At 34.9% G+C, this 13,881-nt stretch overlaps 1 protein-coding gene across 2 annotated transcripts; it reads right to left on the bottom strand.

Moving 5' to 3' along the window:
• Positions 1-379: 379 nt before the first annotated feature.
• zgc:123258 (uncharacterized protein LOC641502 homolog) lies at positions 380-13,245 on the bottom strand. Of its 2 annotated transcripts, XM_024295740.2 has the most exons (17): positions 13,022-13,245; positions 10,983-11,093; positions 10,605-10,787; positions 10,301-10,390; positions 9,630-9,763; positions 8,773-8,927; positions 8,600-8,696; positions 8,377-8,478; positions 7,387-7,468; positions 6,851-6,925; positions 6,498-6,554; positions 5,657-5,710; positions 4,322-4,421; positions 4,113-4,193; positions 3,738-3,898; positions 1,457-1,490; positions 380-855 (listed from the first exon to the last, which is right to left on the bottom strand). In XM_024295740.2, the coding sequence occupies exons 1-17, from the start codon at positions 13,073-13,075 to the stop codon at positions 815-817; spliced, it is 1,611 nt and encodes a 536-aa protein (XP_024151508.1). In that variant the 5' UTR covers positions 13,076-13,245; the 3' UTR covers positions 380-814. The 2 variants fall into 2 exon arrangements, with proteins under 2 accessions (XP_024151508.1, XP_024151509.1); XM_024295741.2 differs by lacking the exon at positions 1,457-1,490 and having other exon boundaries at positions 13,022-13,244.
• Positions 13,246-13,881: the final 636 nt, after the last annotated feature.

Genomic DNA, 13,881 nt, shown 5'->3' with positions numbered 1-13,881 from the left:
ACCAAATAAAAACGTATTTGGCTTCTATTAAACAAAATCAAAAATAATTCTGAAATTGTAGTTTTGGATTTAACTTTATTATTTCTCCATTATGGTTATCTACTGATTTATAGGCAAACATTGAATTTTTCTGGTTTAAAAAAATCTCCTATTGTAATTTTTTGTCAATTTTGGTGACAGTTGTTGGAGCAGCTTAAAATGTTGTGTTACTGTATGTAAAATACTATGTCAAAGAGAAAGCATCATTTTATTTCTGAATTACTGAATATCTTTCTTTTTACTTTGTTTTGTTTATTCATTTTTTTGAAATTACACTAATCAATAAAGCCTCATTTTGCATGAAACACGTGAACAAAAGTAAAAAAAAGTGAGATAAAGATTAAAACAATGTTCTGTTTTTATTATAAGGCAATGAAAGAAGTCACATCGTACAAACTGGTTACACAGACACAAAACTGTATCAAAATGTGACATACTGTATGCGCCAGTCATTTAAATCCCACACTAAATCTAATCAAACAAGCAGAATATTATAAAGTGCACTCTTATTTTGATCAACAAATATGTCTGTAGTTTTATGAAAATTGCCTTTATAGACATATCAGGCACTAAAAATGTTTCAGTTATGAATAACCCTCATTTTCAACAGCAAAACTCATTTATTTAAAGGCAAAACAGAAGATTTTGCTTATTTGTATTAATCACATCGGAATATGTCGACACGGTCAGAAAGTTGTGTTCCCTTGCTTCCTAAATGTAAAATTGAAGGGAGGAAGAAAAAGTATCGGTGGCAGGCTCCGGTTTCAGCTGCAACTCAGCAGTTTTCACCTTCTACACATTGTCCAGTTCTTCTCTCTGAAGTCAAAAAGAGAACAAAATTCAGAAGTTTAGCCAATTATATGAAAAGCGGACAAAATCACTCTGATGGGATCGTACTGCACGATTGCAAATACAACGGTGGACAAGCAAACGACAGAGATACCACAAAACCAAAAAATCCATGCCACAGCTCTCCCACATTCAAGCAACAGCATGCGGAGGGCAAAAACAAATGAGTATGTGGAGCATTAAATCCTGTTGATTGGAACAGAAGGATGAGTAAAGAAAAACAGAAAACACTAGAGGAAATAAAAGAGATTAGGTTGGTGGTGTTCCAGGGCCGCAGCTTTAAGGTAACACAATCATTGGAGCTGCAAAACTTTTCAAAAATGAATTTTTTGTCAACTTGAGACATCTGGTGGTCGGTTAATGTAAAGAAATCTGATTTCACACACAAAAGGGTGAGGGTTATTTATTTATCTATTTTTCTAAGTATCACACAGACCCTGGAAATGAAGATTAAACTATGAAAAGGACAGAAAATAAAGAAATTGGCACGAGTTGACAGGACACTGAAACAAGCAGCACTAATGACAAGCAAGCTGCATGGGAACAAGGTGGGTCGGCTGAAGCACACCTGGCAGCAAAGGTTCCCTGGAGGAATCCATAACCTGGCAAAAATTAAGCAAAGTCAAAATCAAATCTTAATTCAACCTAGATTTTTTCCCCTTCTCTCTATTAGAATATTTCTCAAAATTAAACCAATTCATAATTATTTGTGGCATCAGAGGAAGGAATCCTAGAATTAGTTTTTTTTAATGTTTTTAGTCAGGTGGGGTAACATTGTGGACAAGTAAATAAACCCAAATGCATCACTTAATCTTCCCAATTAATGTTATTTGCTATCTCTTTGAAATTAGATTTTTTATTTAAAGATCCGCTCCTTTGAAATTTGTGTTTCTGGTGTTGTAGCATTTTTCTCATGATGGAGGATATATATTAGGAAAATTAAGATTCTTAAGATTTATTTATTCAACATGTTGTGAATCAGGAGCAGATGAAAAAATGCTTAAAAAGCTTGTAGGTGACTATACTTGAACGCAACACAACTTTATTAATATTCACAAAAGCTGAACATCAAACTGTGGTAGCATCCTCTGCCAATTACTGTTATGAATACAGAGTTATGCAAACAGGCTCAGTGTGGGAATCACCTGTTCAGATAAATCCATATTTTAAGTAGGACTCCTATTGGTTTTTTAAGTCGTTTTCATATGTTCTTCCATCCCTTCACTTATCCATTTGTAAAGAAATGTACCACAAATAACTTTTCTTGTTTTGCATGACGCCGGACTACTTTAAGGGCTGAAATGTAATCAAGAGAATCCTGCAGTCATCAAAACCAAAAGTATTTATTTTCAGAATAAAAGATTGTTCAGATGTAGTCATGTCACTAAACTTTACAGCTCAGGTGTACTCAAAGGTGCAGCTGACTGAATCCGGGTGTTTTTCAAAATAAAATAATTTTAAAAATAAATACTGCTGAGACGCAAAAGAAAAAAAAACATTTGTATGATTAATTATTTCCTCTGTGGCTCAGTGCCAATTGATCCACGGACCGGTACCAGTCCACAGTTGGGGATCACTGTCCCCTAAAATCAATTTAATTTTAGTCTGCAGGATGGTATATTCCAAACTAAATTCATAAACATGTATATTACTTTTTGTAACACTAGAATAAGCCTTTCAAATAATAAATATACATTTGCAATTTAGCAAGTTTGAGGAAAAAGAAAATAAAATCATGTCATTATTTTAGAATTTTTTGCCTTTTTTTCCCAAATTTCACAAGTCAAGCACTAAAAATTTATAGAATTCTCAATCAAAACCATCGTCTGGTTTGCATTTGTGAGTCCCGACGAAGAGATTTCCTCTAAGAATACCTCACAGACCTGAGAGATTTAGGGTTTGTTCTGCATGTGGGCGACTCATTGTGATGTGTGATCTACGCCATGTCTGTGGCAAGTAAGCCACAGACAGCAGCATTTCTCAATGCTGGTATTAATAACACAAGCATCTGTGCTTCATTCACCTGCCTCAAACCACTGTGACTCACTATAAAAGGCTTCTGCAGAACTGGTGGGCTAAACCCAACAGGGCTGTAAATAGTGATCTACCGCTCTATTTTTTATTTTTACTAACAAGTTTCCAGACATCTCACCAAATTATTTGTAAGTTGTTTTAGCTAAACATAGCTGTTGTAAAGGTGATTGTAGAGGATTTTAACTTCTCTTATCAAATAAGCTATATTTATACGTATTAAAATTAACTTCCAGGATGGAACAAAGCAAAGTCTTTTTTATTAGTGCCTTTGTGATAAGGTGTCAATAATAACCTCCAACATAATATGTAAGTTAGAAAGACAAGACAGCTATGTTTTTGTCACACTTGCAACAAAAAAACATATTTTAATGACAGGCAAAAAGGCCCAAGAAAAATTTCAAAATAAAATACTTTGTGTCTTAAGTATTAGAAGAAAAAAAAAGCAGTTTGACTTTTATTCAAGCCTCAAAGATAATTTAAATGTTCACTGCAGTGAAGCAGCTCTAAGAGGTTCTTTTAAGCTTTAAGAATAGAGATGGGAGCATGAGAGCAGGACGAAGCAGTTTACCTGAGCTGGTAAGATTTAAAAAAAAACTGTAAGGTGGTTATTTTCTCGTTAGGCAACATTAGTTTGCAACCACATACAACTTTGCACAAAAGCATTGGCTAATTGCATGGTCTCAAAAATGGACTTGTTTTTCCACAAGAGGAGAGACATTCTTGACAAATACAATGAAGGGATTGACAGACACAACCACACCTTACTAATGACCTTAGCTGCATGATCCACACGGATCGCTCTGGGTTCGTTTTACCTCGTAGGGGGTTCCTGTCCAGAATTGCTTCATCTCCCCCCTGCATCCTGCCACTATAGCCGAGGTTATCAGGGTAAAAGGCACTAAGTAGAGGAGAGCGGGCTGGCCCATCCCCGACAGAAGCATCACGGCAAATGTAACCATCAATCCCAGCATGTAGGCTACAAAGATTTAAAAAGAGAAAAAAGGCATGACGTTTTTCAGCAAACAGGGACACCTAGTGGCCACCTAAGAGAATGACAATACAACTAACATTTCTAGAAAGGCAAAAATCACCAAATATTCAAATAATACTGTACAAAAGGCTAAACCTGAAGAAAAAAATATATCTTAACACTAGAAAGTGATGAAAGAAAACCCTAATTACTTAGGTACCTGCGCAGCTGCTGATGAAGTAGATCTTTTTGCTGCTGCCAACCCAAACATCAAACCTGCTGCAGTAAGCCACCAGGAGACCTTTAGGTTCAATAACAACAACAAGGCAGTTATCAAATCACAAGCTGCCAGAATCAAACCAGGACAGGAAAAGGAAAAACAATGAATCCCTGTAGAGCAATACCCATCAACAAACACCGGGATCTCACCTGGGACAATGATGTCTCCATAACCAAGAATGGAGAACTGCATCCAGCACAGATTTTGAGCCCAAGCTGAGAACCACGGGACACGCATCACCACTGGAAGCTGAGAAAGAGCATCGACATGTGAAAACTGGGGCTACATTAAATGGAGTCAAATCCTGGACTGTCTGTATGACATGTAATTTAGCACATTTTCTTATTTTATATATAAATGTTGAACCAATTTAAACAACAAGATCACAAGAAAATCGAATTAAATACTTTGTCAATGCTACATATAATGCCACTCAGTAAAAAAATGTGCTACAGAAATGTCACAAAATTTAAATTATAAAACTTTTTAAAAATGTTAAGTAATGTTAAGTAATTTCACTTAAGCCTCAGAAATTCATGCAATAGCGTTATACATTGTAAATAAAAATTCCCACTTCATTTAAAAAATACCCCAAACTTTTTTAATCTCACTGACAGTTAAAAGTAATGTTTTTTGGGCAAAGTCTAGCTTGATTTTTCTTTGAATCTGTTTAGTGGTTTAGGGTGAGAAAAGTCAAACAATTCCCTGAAAAAACACATATGTAAAAATGTACTTTTTTTTTTCTTTCATCGCATTAGCAAAGGTAAAATGAATGATGGCCTTCCACGTATTAAATAACACAATGTATGTAAAGTTGTAGAATGAATATGGCTAAAATGAAGAAGCCATAACTGTTGTGAATGGATGTGCTTGTGCCATAAATTTTAGAAAACCACAAAACTGAGATGTGAATTTGAAATGGGAACACAAAATGTCCCCACTTACAAGTGCCGCAAAATATGATCATCAATAAAATGAAACAATAATTGGCCCCTAACAGATTAACAAAGTTACACGAGAGCAGATGGAAAAGCATAAAAAAAAACCTGACAAAAAACTAAAAAGTAATATCAATGTCAGTCTGCAAAAGACACTGAACAGCCTTTGAAATTTAACTCAACCAATAATGAAGTTAAAAGAATTACTGAAATGTTTTATGTCACAAATATGGAAGGTTGTGAGAATATCTATCCAGTTATTAAAGCAGCCAATTGGGAATAGAGCTAACACATTAAGGATTATGCATCAGCACAAATACAACTTTTAAAAAACATTTTTTTAATCCCTTTTCCTTATTTATACTTTTTTTATCTTTACAAATTTCTTAGTATTATAGTAATGGAGCGGTTTAGAAACACAAAGACCTAAAATCAAGAACATAAACAAAAACAGCGGTCACATAAACATGTTTAATCCCAGAAAGCCAAACTGAATTTAAAGTTAAAATAAGTGAGGACAGAAAACAAAGAAAGGTTAGATCTTACTTTCTCAGAAGGAGCCTGGGGTTCAGCAGGGATCTCCAACCCGCTACCGTGAGCCTACGACAGAGCCAACCCAAACCCAGCGCACAGTTAGCCCATCAATCTTTTGTTGCCCTCAAAGCATTAACATCAACCTGGGTGCTGAAACTGCAGGTTCAAACTTGACATGGACTTCCACATAGCCTACATTTAGCTTCCATTTTAGACTATAAACTTCTGCTTTAATCAAATAATTCTGTACTTCTTAAAAATACAAACGACGCTGAAACATGTGTGTGTGTCACCGCATGTCAGTGAACTTGCCTTCAGAGTAAGAACAGCTAAACACATTTTTCAGATAACTTCAAACAAGGCAAAGCTCATCTGTCACAATATTTGGTTTTCTGACAATAGCAAGAAATGTGACCGGATCCCTGAGTTGCTTTAAGAATAAGACATTTTCAGGTGTGCAGTCGTCATTTGTATGTTTCATTCCATCACTGTACAGTTTCAGATGTTTCGGATTTTTCTAAAACTATGCAGCTAAATTACTTCTTGATGACTGAATTACAAAAGTAAAAACCAACTAAAAGTTTCTTTTTTTGTGCTCAAATAAAATAAACACAAAAGAAAAGTCCACAAAAAATATATATATTTCTTTACATCCTCCTATAACTGTTTCCTAAAAGAACAGTTTGACTGTCAATTTAAAACAATAAAAGGACAGAAAATATCATTACTATAGTATTAAACTATTGAGTCTACAGGTAAATTAAAGACTTACTCTTCAGCTATTTAAAATATGAAATAATGCAGGAATAAGCCAAAGTTAAGTTTACTGTTAAAGCTTAAAACAGTGGTTTACCTTTCCTCCTGATGCATCCGGACCCAGAGCTACCTGCACCATTATGCTAACTCCATTCTGTTAAGAAACATCAAAAAACATCATGAAGTCACACCCAAGAAGCAGCAAAAACATCTGTGACACTTTGTGTCTGGATTTATTTATGTGAACAGTTTCCTCTGGAAAAACTTTGAGATCATGACTCATCAGTAAGTTACGCATCAGTAATTTGTTTTTTTTTTTCCAAGCCTAACATTTACATCATTTATAAACAAAAAAATGTGTATTTAAAATCTACATCATAGAAGTATAAAGAAAATAACTCCTTAAAATGCCAAATATTTAAGAGAAACAAACAGGAGTGTCAAACAAACCTTAGTAAAGAATGGAGTGATGAAGACAAAGAAGACGTCATACACCAGCAGCAGACTCAGCAGAATCACACAGATCTGTCACATAACAAAAAACAATTTAAATACATTTTTACAAGAAAAAATAAATGGAATACCAACTTTTACTGCTTTATTGGAGTAAAAATACACTTATATTTAATAGTTGAAATATTCATATAGACTTGTCTTTTATCATGATTTGCATGAATAAATATTTATTAGCCATTATTGTTAAATTAGGTTGCTTCTTTTAAGAAACCTCTTCAATGAGTATACTTAATAAATATTCTATGAACATTTGATCTCTATAAAGTGTAATGTATAACAGGATTCATTTGAGTGTGTTTGGTAAGAGCCTTTTATCATGTTTTTTTAGTTCAAGGCTGGATTAATGCAAGAATACAAAAAGGTCTGGAATTAATCTAAAAATATTTCCAGCGTTCAAAAAAAATGATTCATAAATCACCCACATCATGCTGCTGCATCAAATGAGAACAAATCCTCGTCATTTAATCTACCTTGAAATTGGACAGTGAAATGGTCTTCAAAAAGTTGAGGCAGAAAGCAATTCCAAGAATGTCCTGCAGGATCCAGATCCATCTGCAGGGACAAGAAAGGTTTTTGCTTTTTCTGATGAAGACCAGCTGCAAAACTAAAACTACAACAGACTAACTGCTGTAGAAGTACGTGCAACTAACTATATTCTCCTGACTACCAGAGAAAAAAATCTCAAGTTAAAATGTGCTTAAATCCATTAAACACTACATTTCCCACTCCTTCCCAAATTGTATCATTGAAAAAGAAGGGGACCTGGTTGCAGACAAGTCCATAACCAAACCTTTAAATAAAGCGTTTTGATACACTTTAAGCTAATCCTGAACACTAAACAGTTAATCCACATCAAATAGTTTGAATAAAGTGGCTACAACTCTGAAATCTTGTGGAATTTCCACTTCCCACTAATGATTTTCAGCTGCCATCTTGTCTACAACCAGGCTCTCTTGCTGAAAAACCCCAATCTGCTCTATGAATGCCAAAAGGAATTCATTCAGTAGTATGCAGTTATTGGGAGCATTTCAGCTTTAGACATTTGCCTTCCTGGTAGTCAGGAAAACTGATTTCTGACCCAAAAAATAATTATATAATCTTGATATAAATCAAAGATTGGAAGAAGAGAGAGAAATACATTGGTAAATAGGTTACCCTTTAAAAAAGTGAGTTTGGAGTTTAGTTTTGTAGCCAAAACTGAACATAAATTATGAATTGAGAAAATATGCAAGTTTTTATTTTTTAAACAGTTTCAGAACTTATAATCTCTAGTCAGGAAAAGAGAGAGGGCTCAATATGATGCTTTGTTTTTGATAAAAACAAAATAAATTAGCAAAACATAAAAATATTGATTAAAACTTGGATATTTAACCCAAAATCAACAAAAAAAATTGTGATGCGTGAAGGTTCAAATGAAAGAAAAGCTTTTTTATCTCACAGCATGTGTGTGGTGACCGTACCTTTCTTCATTTCTGTACACTCCCCAAATCACAGCGATGGTAATGCAAACTGCAGCCAGGAGAATTGATCGCACCGAGAAGCTCCTGTTTTTGACAGTGAAGCTAAATAGAAAGACACAGATACAGAAAACTCAACCCGGTCTGTTATGGAGTTTTCAGCCCAAATGTAATTAGGAGACAATCATGTTTGGAGAATGCAAACAGAAAGCAGAGATGTTCGTACTTGAAGGTCCCACAGCCGATTTTGTCCAGCACTGCATCAAAACAGCTGAAGAGCGCAGAGGCTGACGCCAGGCAGAAGATGGCAATAATGACGTAAACTGGAGGAAACAGAGACAGACCACATTAAAAAAAAACCAGTAAAACTCACGGCAAGACTTGTTTGCTTCCACTGACCGAGCACGCTGTAGAAGTAGTACATGAGGACCAGCATCCCACACATCAGGCCGACGAAGATCACCACTTTGAGAGGAGAGTACAGGAAGAGCTCCCCGCTGTCAGCCTTACTTTCACCCCCACCTCCTCCTCTTGCACTGTTATTTAAGTTATTCCTTATAATAAACAGAAAAAGAGTTTCTTAGTAGGTATTTGGGGGCTTTTTATGCCTATTTTTTTGACAGAAGATAGTTATAGACATGCAGGAACAAGGGGCAGGGTTCTATTACATACAAACATGACATTTGTGGAAAGTATGCTCTGTCTTTCTTTTTCAACCTATCATATAGTAATCTGCTTCTCAATAGTTTTAGAGGATTACTAATGTAAACCATTGACTGTATAAGAGAACTGGACTGAGTGAGTTCCAAATAGGAAGTATCTGCTGGCTCCAAGAAGACAAAATCCCATAGACTTATTGAGAAATAAACAGCTATTCCTCAGTCATTTTATTTGTCAGAATAACCATTCTTGCTCTGATACATTTTTTAACGCGTTCTAATTTTTTTCCGACATTTTTTTCTTTTGCACAACTTATTCAAGTTATAAACAGACCAATCAGATGCCTCAATAAAAGGAGGCGGTCTCCTTTTATCTCTGTTCCACTGATTCTCCTGACCCCACTTTCAAGTGCTGTGGGTGTGGACTTCCAACAAGCTCACTCCTGATTGGCTGACTGGTTACCATAGAAGCATCGACTCAGACCATCTCAATTAACTTCATTTCGTCAGAGCCGGAAGTACATTTTTTCCATTTTGGTCCAGTTCTTCTGTACAGTCATGCTGTAAACCCATTCAGGTGTGTGAGTACAAACTCACTGTTCACACGCCCCGCTCCAGTAGCCGCCTAAGATCACTGTTATAACAGCAATCAAGAGGATGACGATGATGCTCGGATCAATCCTTGAATAAGGTGGAGAATACAGCTTCGCCTCCATCCCATCTTTAAAAAGCTAAAGAAAAAAAAGACAAGAAAGGTTAGTAAATTCAGAATGAATGGCCTCTGCCCTTAAACCTTTGTGGCATTTTAAAGAAAAACATGAAAAGGGAATTAACAAAATGTAGACTATTTTTTGTGCGGTTACAGATATTTTTCTTAATTGAATATAGGTAACGGGGTAAATTAAAACTGCCGTGTCCAAAGAAACAGGATTAAAACATGTATACTTTTCCGTTTTCCGCAAAATTTAATTAGCTCAATGCATGAAATAAAATATGAAATGTAAAATGTAAAAAAATTAAACAAGCTTTTGTGTTAAAAATATCATTCATTGTGGTTTAGTTGTTTTGTACATTCTTCTTTAACCTCTTAAGACCCAAGTTAATACATGTAGTCACGTGAACCCAGTTATGCAGAGTTGACTTCTGTGGTAATACAACCCAAAATGTGATGTCCAAGAATGTGGGTGCCAAGAGGTTAAAGTGACATTTGCTGAAGAAGGAAACGAGTGATTCGTTTCTAGAAAGGAAAACAAGAGAAAAGCTCTGACCTTCCGTGCTTCCATGATGTCTCTGAGCCTCATGAGAGCCAGGGGAATTTTGACTTTTGCATACATTGAATCATTGGCTGATGGAGTGACCTAAGAGCAAAGAAAAAAGTGAGTATAGGGAATGCTGTAACAAGAAAACACGTATTGGTGTTGAAACGTAAATTCATATTATTCGATCAATTCTGAAGTAAGTGTATGAATATTTACAAATATGTTTCAACACTTATTGGGATCAGATACAATTTCTAATCACATTTTTTAAAGGTAATATATGAACAAAACAAATCTGTTTTGGTGGTCCTACCAGCGTCGTATTGCTGGCAATAAGCAAGGCTTTAGCTCCCAGTTTCATTGCAGTGATAGCTTTTTGGCTGAAATCACAGTCCCCCCTCATCACGACCACTGCTCTGTCTTTGACCGCATCGGGGCTGACGCCTGACTCGTTACACAGCAGAAAGGAGGTCAAATCCACAAGTGGGTACGATGTCTGACAAAAAAAAGAAGGAGGACAGGTTTAAAATCATGACTAAAGAAATGTTCCTGTAATATTCAAGTCACATGATTGTGACATATTTACAGCACACTCATTTCTAGTCCAAAAGCAAGTCAAAGACAGTGTGACTTCACAATGTAGTGTCAAATGAAGCTGTTAAGGCCAGTGATGGTTTCGATGAACACTTACAGCATTATTGAGTTTCTGTGAAAGAGGAGTCCAGGAGTAGTTGTGAACGATGCAGTACTCCCTATATTCTGTTTCACTGGAGACATGCAAGATGGCCTCTTGACAATTTATCTGTTCGTAGAAAGTAATAAGCATCAGAGTCAAGACATCTAGTCCCACTTTGTCGGATTCCTCAAATGAACACCCATAAGGAGAGCTCTATGCAAGCTCTGCCTACAATACTAATACTATCCAGCTTTATAGGGCTGGATTTCACTGTAAATGTTTGTTGACTCTTTAATTTTTTTGTCGACTTCAAAAAATATCTAGTTTCTGAATTCCTTTTTTATTTTAACTAAATTTTCTTAAAATAAATACTATATGAAACAAAAAAAACCGATGGATAACTTTCATTAAAAAAAGGATGAAATCCTACTTTAAAAACTGAGGGAAGAAAATTAATTCATCAAGTTAGTGAAACAATATTCATTTTTTTTAGAGGATACATTCATTTTCAAATTCAACTATAAATAAATATGTCAATTTACCTTTAAAATGTCTTTTTTTTTTTTTACATAATTAGCAGTTACAGTTGAACAAATGTGAACCTTTCATTAACAAGATTTTGACAATTGCAATAAAAAAGCCCAAAAAAGTATAAGACAATTTAATTGTAATCGACTATTTGAAAAAAAAAAAAAAACATTCACTCATACCCATTGTAAAAAAATACACCTGACTAACCTGTTAATACACAATACAAATAATCGAATTGTGTTTCAAGTTTCCACTTTTGGTAAAGAAGCTGATATAAAAGCTGCTGTCTCTGGTATTTTTTTCATTATCATTTCCCCAGCTACTGCTGATTATATCTGAATGAAAAGAGTCTAACCAATGAGAAGCAGAGAGTGCTCTAAACAAAAACAGAAATGAAACTGAATACGGCAGACTCGAACCTCAGCAGCAGTCCTCTCATGAAACAGGCAGAATTCAAGTGAACACTCAAAAATAAGTAAAAATCCTAATTAAACTAATTAAAAACCCATCATCTTTTTATGGAAATCAAGCTAGCTATCTGTCTATGGACAGATAGAAGCAAATGACCCAAACAAAGTGATTTTGGCCCCAAAAAAACCCACCATAAGAGAGTTAATTCTGCATTTCACTGTACCACTTGGTTAAACATTAATGTCAATGACAGTAACAAGCAGCAAAGAATAAATGGAAAGAGAAACAGAAAATGTTTCAATACTTTACAAACTGGTGGAACGATTTTTGTCATTCCATCAGACTTGACTAAGTAGAAGGCCTTTCTGTTCAACATTTAAAGTTTCAACTTATAAATCAATCATGTATGAATGTTGAGGAAACTAAATAAAAAAGTTTTTTTTTCCCTGCAGCTATCCAACTATTGATTTACAGTCACGGAAGTGTGACTGCTTTTCCTAAAACTCTCTTTTTTAATTGCTATTCTGTGAAATTTTGGCTGAAAGTCAGGCCTTTAAGACCAACAGATTCATAAACTGAAGGAAAAAAGTAATATTCATGGGAAATTGTGAGGGGAACAAATGAACAATACAACTAAATATGTAAAGTGTTGATAAAACACGTACAGATACACATTTGCACATACATGCTTATACAAAAAAAAATCAAACATTTTAAGAAAGAAAAGTTTCTAAAACACATTTTAACACGTTCAAAGACTTGCAGGCTAAAAATCACATTTCAAATGCCATCTCCATTCTAGAGTAAACAATGGTGGCTACAGATCTGTCTCTATGATAAACGTGGGTGTTTCTGAGTAAGCTGTGAAGCTATGAAATGATTGTTGGTGACCGCGGAGTTTTAAGGGAAATCACGGTGTCACTTCTGTTTTAACCCCCTAAACAGCTTTAACAGTTCCGCACACATCTGTGTGATACTTCAACTTAAGATAAGGTCACCTAAATGAATAATCATAAATATAACACTCAAAAATTCGTGTTTTAGAGACACAAGACGTTGAATTTTGAACAGGATAAGTTTTATAGGCCTGAGAACCTTCTTCATGAACTTACCTGGGATGCGAAAAAGCAGCACGAGAATAATACAAATGCCACAACTCGGTCCATCTTTAGAAGGTTCGGAGACACGGTTCTACTTGGAATTGAGCAGAGTTTGTCCGGGAACCATTGTTTTTTTTTTTCTCTCTCGCTCTGTCACTGCTTTTTCACGGCAGTTGTTTTGCTAGCGAGAGACGGTCCGGTACTTCCTGCTTTAGCTCGTGTCACGTGACGTGCTAGCGCCGTGGTTTCCTTAAAAGAACAAACAGACTAAAAAAATATCACATCTATATTCTTCTGTTGAAAATATGGTCAGCATTGTGATACTTTTATTTAAAAAAAAATAAATTATTAAAAATGTACTATTTAATAACCATGAATAGGAAACAAAAGGAAGTTAACTGTTTCCATTTGCAGTCTGCCTCCAGTGGTTCTTTGAGGAATTGCAACCTTTGGTACTTATAAAAATGCTTTGTTTTAAACATAGAAGCAATTATAAAGAGTAAATTATTATTAAGAGTAAATAAATAAATAAAGCTTTAACCGTTTTATATTTATTTTTTTAATGGGGGTGTAACAATTGATGAATTAATTTCTGTTTCAACGATCCAATCAGATCAGTCTGTCTGGAACAGAATTGAATAGATCTAATCTATTAAAAAATGTTTCAAAATTAGATGAATTGATTATCAATCTTGGAAAATACCATGTGGATTTAGACATTGTAAGTTATTTTACGATAATGTAAAACACAAAAGTGTCATCACAGCAGACAACACACATTTGATGTTATAAAAAAATAAACAAGACTGAATTTTGAATTTTTTTAATTGAATTTTGCAAAGATATGACCATACAGTGTGGTATAATCTTCT

This window comes from Oryzias melastigma, linkage group LG3 (genome assembly GCF_002922805.2).
Source record: "Oryzias melastigma strain HK-1 linkage group LG3, ASM292280v2, whole genome shotgun sequence".
NCBI classification, from domain to species: Eukaryota; Metazoa; Chordata; class Actinopteri; order Beloniformes; family Adrianichthyidae; genus Oryzias; species Oryzias melastigma.
This window is presented reverse-complemented; position numbering and strand designations above follow the sequence as displayed.

Excerpts from the sequence above, each read along its gene's own strand:
- zgc:123258 (XM_024295740.2), bottom strand. The coding sequence starts at position 13,075 with ATGGACCGAGTTGTGGCATTTGTATTATTCTCGTGCTGCTTTTTCGCA. Across the intron at positions 5,711-6,497 it reads CGGATGCATCAGGAGGAAAG|GCTCACGGTAGCGGGTTGGA; the intron begins GTAAACCACTGT and ends GCTCTGTCGTAG. Across the intron at positions 4,194-4,321 it reads TGGAGACATCATTGTCCCAG|GTCTCCTGGTGGCTTACTGC; the intron begins GTGAGATCCCGG and ends TTGAACCTAAAG.